This window comes from Strongylocentrotus purpuratus, unplaced genomic scaffold, assembly GCF_000002235.5.
Source record: "Strongylocentrotus purpuratus isolate Spur 01 unplaced genomic scaffold, Spur_5.0 spur5_contig_283, whole genome shotgun sequence".
In the NCBI taxonomy this organism is placed as follows: Eukaryota; Metazoa; Echinodermata; class Echinoidea; order Camarodonta; family Strongylocentrotidae; genus Strongylocentrotus; species Strongylocentrotus purpuratus.
Window position 1 is genome coordinate 1 of NW_022144934.1, and position 8,309 is coordinate 8,309.

General features: G+C 38.7%; 1 protein-coding gene across 1 annotated transcript; it reads right to left on the reverse strand.

Moving 5' to 3' along the window:
- Nucleotides 1-1,814: 1,814 nt before the first annotated feature.
- LOC115923039 (glutamate carboxypeptidase 2-like) lies at nt 1,815-6,838 on the reverse strand (the record flags this gene model as incomplete). The annotated part of the gene is made up of 4 exons (XM_030983139.1): nt 1,815-1,986; nt 2,693-2,817; nt 5,028-5,160; nt 6,683-6,838. Coding segments are annotated over 4 exons (586 nt in total), but the record flags the coding sequence as incomplete, so codon positions are not given.
- Between the last annotated feature and the right edge of the window lie 1,471 nt (nt 6,839-8,309).

The window sequence follows — 8,309 nt, forward strand, 5'->3', positions numbered from 1 at the left end:
TATTCGTCGGTTCAGTGTGTGACATCGCGTAGCTGCAATTGGCTGAATTGAGAATGTGGCCCGGATGCTGATTTTTGGTACAATTCAAAACATCACTCGGCAACTTTTGAAATGAAATTGAGATCCTTAGATTATTGTTTTCTCTAAAATATACAGCATTCACAGGGGCTAAACCTTCATCAGGTTAGTTGTTAAGCACCTGTCTTTAGATTTTGAGCACTTTTGTTGCTTCAAATGAAAAAAAAGAACAAATGACAAATGATCTACCCTACCTTTAAAAGTGTTGACATGTACTGTTTAATGTGGGCAAAATAACATGCAAAAAGATGCTCCTAATGTTTGGGTTGCCTGTCAGTTGCCTTTTCAGCATGGTGTCACAGGTAACCATGATCTATATTTGGGCTAAATGTTGAAACCAAAAGTTTGCTAATGAAAACAAACTGCATAAACTTTGCTCATGGAATTTAATACTGTCTTGTTCTGAAAACGATGAATCACCAACTTTTTGCACTAAAGCAGCTGTAACACTGAAGTTTCTGTTTGAGTGACATTACAGTTTGGCTCGTGAATATGGAAATTCGGATTTGCATAAAAACCTAATTTAAGGCACAAAACACCCTTGAAAATGGCAAATGAAGATTGAAAATTAACTTAATGGAACACTAAGGTGCATTTGCAAAGATTGCATGAAAAAAAAATTCCTTTCAAATCAACCTGAGCCCCAGAGACAAGAGATGACAAAGATTGATCTGACTCACTCAAGGAGTTTCTTGGCATCGTCATAACCCGATTGGCTGAACAGGAATGCTGGGCATATCAATCGACGATTCATCCTCACGGAATGCACTGTCTTCAAGGGTATAATTGTGAAACAGTATAAATAACAGAGGGCAAATAGCTTCTATGTTTCATCAAGGTACCCAGTAGGGCTGTCCATATTCGAATAATTTAGTATTTGATTACTCGAAACTACATTTGACCGAATATTCGGATATTCGAAAATTTGAAACTGCCAGCTGCAACTGAGTGCTGCACTGGTAAAAAGTTGCACAAAACAGCGTGCCAGTTAATATTTGCGTGCAGCAATCGATATGGGCGCTGAAGTGTTTTGCAGCATTTTACAACTGTAAAGGGCTTACCTGCTAAAAGGATGGGAACAATGATCCGTCGTCGACCAAAAGGTACCGCCTACAAAAAAGTGGCGCCCGACAATAAAGCGCTGCAACTTTACGATAAAATAACATCAAGCCGTGTGTATGTGCTTGGTTTTTTTCCCCTGAATATTCAAACTGGCAAAAAGCCATTTAAATATATCCGGTTGGTGATGAAATATTCGAGCATTCGGTATATTCCAGACAGCCCTAGTACCCAGCAAAAAAGTTTAAATGTAGGTAAATGAAAGAAAGAAATAAAATAACTAAGATTTGTTTTTCCTTTATGACTTGATATAAAAGCCTCTGAAAGGATAACAGTAGGAAAACGTGCATCCAACTAAACCTTGAACATTTGCAATTTTTATGTGATTATGGCACAAAGAAGATTTTATGAGAAAACTTGAGATCTCTTAATCCGAAAGAGTACTAGTCTTGATTCAAGTCCAAAGTTGTTTCTTTTCAAAACCTGCTATAAGACATGTGCTTTATTTATCATTGCTGAAAATAATGTAGGCTAGAATAAAAAAAAATATCTGTAAATATTGACTTTAAGTAAGAGGGGAAACATATTGACTTTAGTGATGAAAGAAGTTATTACTAATGCAAAAAGTTGAGTTGGAAAGAAAACACCCTTCTCACCTAGTGATGGGTACCCAGGTGTCAGGGGGTCACCCCCGACGCCTTGTTGAATATACAGAGACCCCCGCTGGACCCTGAGCCCGGTAACCACCACGAATCTGGGTAGACACTAGAGATGCCATCAACAGCATAGTCGGCAGGATCAGAGTAGAGTATCAAGCCTATGGCACCAAAGTGCTTCAGCTTGCTTAGCCTGGGGAAAAAAAAAACAAGAACATAAAGATGTGCAGAGTAGATAAAAATGAATAATGAAGTACTTAGTTTAAACCAGACTAAGCAAGCCTATTCAATTGATTCAGCGTGGCTAAAAAGTTTGTAGAATAAGCTGTAGGGGAAACGTGATAGAATGAAACATCCATTTGGGCCGTTCACATGGAGAGTTGACTTATTGCCTACACATGTATCATTAAACCCCCTGCTGTCTGAACAGTCCCTGAAAGTCAAACAAATTAATCCTCTTCCCTGCCATGCCTTTTACACAAGCTAGTCACCAACAGTCAGATCATATTTCAAGCAAGCACTGAGACTTGTCAAATTCAGTCAACAGACAAAATCAGTAGACAAAATGGTAGGCACAGCTGGTTACCTGCAGTCAAAGCATAGCTGTATCAAGTTAAATGAACAGTAACAGTCAGTCAATCCTGCTTAATAGGCTGGAGAGTTCTTAACTGTTAAAAACAGTCACTTGATTGATTTTGACTGAAAGGACAACTTTGCACAGAATGTATGTTTGCATAGGAGGGTTAAAGTACAAGAAACAAGTGGTGCCAGTCTTATTCACACGTGACAGTTAGTCAATGAGATAGGTAGCCAGTCTAATTCATACGAGACAGTCAGTCAACGAGTCAGTCTGTCAGTCATGACACAGAGGACTGGATCCGCCCTAGACTGCAACTCACCTTGTCCCCTCGGAAGATCTTCCATACCGGGCCACTGCAATCTTCCCAGTCACATTCATGTTGAGGCTGCCCTCCAATAACTGAAAATCTTCCACTCGCCCGTAATTAACGTACACAAGATCTCCCTATAAAAATATCAAAAGCGTCAGATTTCTACATGAAACTAGCATGCCTCTACGGCTGTGGCAACAACAACAAAAACAAAATTCAAAATCCATTCAGAAATATATACATCAAACATTTAAATAGAACCAACGTGATCAGGTTTATTTTAAAAAGAATCCACAATGCCGGTAAACCAACTTTCCAATTTTCAAAGCAATCAAAGCACCTTAATTATTTGCAGCACACATAGTTTTGGGATATGCATCACTGACTTGCAACAATCTGTGTCCAATATGTACATTGTGTATAATTTCTTGCTTGATGTCTTAGGAACCAAGATCCCTGCTCAGTGCTTCTCCTATCAAGCGCTTAGTGGCCACTTCCGAAAGCCCCCGAAAGAGGGGCATATATGGCACAAAGTACGCAATATAGGGTGTCCCGGCTATTTCAAAACGTTTTTCATTCCAATTCACCAAATCTAATATTTAAATTCGTTCAAGAAGAATGTCGCTTCCTTTTTGTAAAACCAATTTAGTAATTTATCATTCAATTTCAAAGTTTGGTCAACGTCTTTGAGTACTTTGGTCAAAACTAGTTGTCAATACAGATTGAGTTCGTCTCAGCTATTGCTGAACGACAGTATTTAGAGATCAAATTCGTTTTATGTCAATCCATTAAAAACTTGTTTTCAGTAATTAGATTAGATTGGTGTGTGCTGAAGAATTTCCCTTGTGTCCTTGAGCACATATGGCACATTTGTTCGCACGATGTTCTCAGACCGAGTAGGTGTGCTTAACTCAGCAAGCAGTACAAAAAGACAAGTGTAAACATCAACAAGAACAACAAAACTTTTAAACTTTTGAAACAAATTAAACAAGTATTCGAGTGCAAGACGAAAACGTCAAAAACTACGATGACCCTTATAGTTCCCCATGTAACATTGTGTAAGCCCAAAACTGAGTCTAATGTATTTTAAGAAGATTAAAATCAAAAGAAACAAACATAGATTCATGAAGAAAAAAGGGGGGGAAAAAGTGGGAAATTGTTGTATCAGCAGCCTGTATGCCTTTTACTGAAGATGTCACACTGAAGTATGACGAAATTGAAAAAAAAAATAGGACTAAATTGTGTGACATAAAACGAATTTTTTTTCTGAATAACACTTGTTTGGCGTAGACGAGACGAAATTGAATACTCTTGGATGAACATGTGTTCATAATTTGTATCCTTGTGGAGTCATTTCTTTGTTCTTGCGTACTAAAGTTTTCGAGTTTGAAAGTGTACATTCAAATTGCTGCTATTTTAACCAGAATTAATTTCCTGGGCTGAAATTTCGACTTAATATCCCTTAGGCCAAAAAAAACAAAGTCTCCGGTTTCTGGTATGGAGCTTGCCCAAAAAGTGGTGCGGCGACACAGCTTTTTTTTTTTTTTTTTAACCTGTTTTTTTTTGCTTCAAATGTCGGCTGATGACTGCAAATGGTGCCCCAACTAAACTTAGTTCAAATATTATGGGAGACCAGAGAGGCCACATAAAGCTATTCTCGATCATAACCCCATCTAAAAACACGTTAAAATTGTGCAGCAGCAGGATTCCAGTCAAACCAGTGAGTTTGGCGGTTTTGAGACATCATCTTTCATTGAAAAAAAACTTTTCATTTTGCCGACGCGCATGGCTACGGCGACACGCGCGCATACCAGAAACCGGAGACTTTTTTTTTGGCCTTACATAAAATACTTCAATTTGCGACACCTTGAAACTCCTAGTTGTGAGTAAAATCCATATATCTATTTCGTGATTATACCTTGTGGAGACGTATTCACATATAGAAATTGCTCTGTGGAGACGTATGCAATCTTTTGTTCCCTATTGTGCACATGTCTCCACAGGGGTACCGTGTACCAGATCATATGAATTTGCTTGAACTAAACTGAATAACTTAACTTGAAATTTTGTATGAAAACGGATGAAATTGAACATTTAAAACAATTTGAATACTAGGAAAGGAAAATGTTTGAAAATAGCCGGGAAAATCTATACCAAGTTTGTTCTGAATGTACACCCACCTGTAGCATCCTGCACAGTGGTCACCCCCCCCCCCCCCCCCCCCCCGATCTCCCTTTGTAATCATTGAGGGAGCACTTGTGCACTGAGTCCATAACACATGAGCACATTCCTCGCATTATTCCAAAGGGTTCAGAAGCATTGTTTCCTCCTTTTTTGTTCGTACCTGTACTGTACCATTGGCAGCATAAGCATTGAAAGGTCGCACGGTATCATTGCTGAGGGTCCCAACATCTAATGGAGGCCTCTTCAGCTTGTGATTGAAAGAACTGGGTGTTGTCACTGTTAAGCACTGATACCTGGCAAAAATTAAAATCCGACCATAAACATTTTGGGATAATCCACTTCGAATTTTTCTTAGGAACATATTTCTACAGGAATACACTCCTCTTAAATGTGTGAAAACTATTTGACATCTCTTTTGGGTTAATTTATTGAAAATTGCACTTCTTTAGACATTTAAAAATTTCCATGCTTTTCCGGACAATGGAGTACCGAAGTGAATACATCACGTGCACAAAATGTGTGTAAAAGACATTAGCGCGTGATTCAACCCGAGAACCAACACGCGCGCGTATTCCATTCGTTTGCACTACACTTTCTGATTCTAAATGACGTCACACTTCGGTACTCTATGGAGGGCGCTGTTGGTGTGATGTCATTTCAGGAAGACACTGTTCAGTTTTTGTTTTCTATTAAAATTGTGAACCCAAAAATTTGCCCATTGAAATTATTTGTGAGAAAAGTTTTCTTATTGGCTTACTACCATGTACCGACACAACAAATCAGCAAAAAAAAAGAAAATCTACAACAGCAAAAATATCCAAAATTCTGGCAACTTTTGGTGCAGAAATAGCTGTAACATTGAGGTTTCTGCCTGAAATGACATCACAATTTTGTTCATGAATATGCAAATTTGCATTAGCATTCAAAACCAAACAGGCACCAAATTACCCTTGATTCCCTTGAAAATAGCAACATAAAAATTGAAAATAGGGTTAAATAGACACAAAGATGCACTTTCAAGGATTGTATCTTAACAAAATGTATTATATATTTGAACATGAGCCCTTTAAGAGCATGCATGACTACGAATTAGATAATTTAAGAACCAATCGACATGCCAAAACCTACGAATCCAATGAACTCTCACAGAGCCACTGACATTTACTGTAACTCATTCAATCATTTGCCACCAAATAAACTAGCCAGCCAGCCAGCAAACCAAACAGCTTGCACCAGCCAAACCCCACCAGCCAACTAGCCAAACAGCCAGCTAACCATCCAATTGGCGAACTGTAAACTGGCCATCCATGCCAGTCAGTGAGCAAGCTGGTGAAAATAGCCGGCAGGCAAATCAACCCCCAGCTAGTTAGCCAACCAACCACATTGTCTTCTCTTCTACCTGTTATACAAAGCAAAAAACAACTACACGCAAATCATATAACAGCTAATCTCTCAACATATCCTCCTGCAAGCAAGCCGCCAGCCAACAAGCAACTCAGTCAACAGGGTATTAAGGGGTAGCCAAGCAGCCAGCCTGCCAATATTCAAATATCTTTCCTGAAAGTCAGGCAATCCCTTTAAAAGTGCCAGAGACCTCAAAAAGTGAAAACCACTTCCACATATGACCCTCCATCACTTATCACTACTGCTAAGTGATAGCCCAGCTGAGAGGTACAACCACCTGCAACCTCAAATACATCTAGATGCCAACTTCCCCCCCCCCTCCTCCAATAGCTCAGGGTCTCACAGATTTACATTAAAAGAATATTGCTAGAAAACGGTAATATGCCACAAAACTTTCAAGTAAAAACTTACATAGTTGGGATCTCTTTACTGGGGTAGGAAAGTAGAACATTGTATGCATTTTGTCGGACCGGTTCCAGACCATACTTGATCCATTCATCTCTGACGTAGTCTGCATTGGATTTGTCCGCTGGCGTTCCTGCTAGGTGGGGGGTGGATGTTAGCTTTCTGTGAATAAGAAGACATAAGAAGTACAAATCAGGTATAAAGAGCAATGTTCCTTTCAGTGTGCAAGCAGATGCACAAGAAACCACTCTGAATTTTATACTTTGTTATTTGAAGAACTTTTTTGAGAAACACATTTTTAATTTTCTATACTGCAGCAGCCTTTAACACAGCTATAACCTTCAGCAACTTCAGAGATGTTTAAGATAGGCCTACACCATGTGAAATGACAATTAAAAAAAAAACCGGAGGTTGTTCTGATGAGAAGCCAAAGATTTTGATGATGATAATGATGGTCAGAGAATGCTTGCAGGGGAGGATCTAGACCAGTCGGGGGGGGGGGGGGGGGGGGGGGGGGTCAGCAGACCAGCCATACTGGAAGTAGCCATAGGTGGCACTGTAATCACTGTGGCATATTTGCCATCAGACACACAATTTTGCTGACAAAAAAATGATTGGGGGGGAGCACATGTGGGTCTTTGCTTTTCTTTTGTCTTGTCCCTTCTTTTATTTACTTTCCCACTCACAAGAGGGGCCCTGGCCTGACGGGTTCTTGTAAGGATTAACTGTCCTTTTAGATAGTTACTCCACATAATTCCATATTATTTGGAGTTTGCATCAACATTGTTTTTGATATCCCAGGAACAAGATCTGAAGGTTTTTGGTAAAAGTCAACAATTGAACAAGTGAATATTAATTACAGCTCAATCAGAATATTATGACTATTTCATGAACTCAGGATCAGGAATGAGAATGTCTTTTGTTTCAAGCACTTGCATTGCCCAAATTATTTTGTTCTTTGTCTAAAAGTCATCAATTGTTGTGTTTATGCCTCAATTTATAATCCAAACATATTTTTTTTTTAATATTGTTTAATTCTGTCAACGCAGAAGAAGGGAATAGATTTTTTTGATAATTTGGTCTTTTATCTTTTGAAATGCGTTCCTGATAAAAATGCCTTTTGATGACCTCAATAAAAAAGCCCTAGTTCTATGGGAATACATTTATGCCAATGGATTGCAATTTAAATTTAATCTTGCAGCTGCCTCTGTCCCTGTGGAGTTGACAGATTCTGTGTGCATCCATAATCACCCACAAGGTACAAGTAGAGTCTGTACATTGCCCCATCATGTGACTCTTGATAAGCAAATGACCAGCAAATACACATAAACTTGAAGTCCAGGTAGATATGATATGCTATATGAATGTTTGCATTTGTCAACAATTTATTGCAAGTCTTAAAATTTACAACTACTACTTGCAGCTGACAAGATCATATACATATATTTGCTCTTAGAAATAAATTACTTGCACAGAGCAACCTCAGTCATAAAGAAATGCGAGTTGCATCTATTTTGTGTAAAATTAGTTCTGGGGAAAAGCCATGGTTTCTTTAATTGATAGTTCTGCCACCCCAACCACAAATAAATCTCCTCTTGATACCAAAAAAGGTCCACATATGTTTCTTTCATTC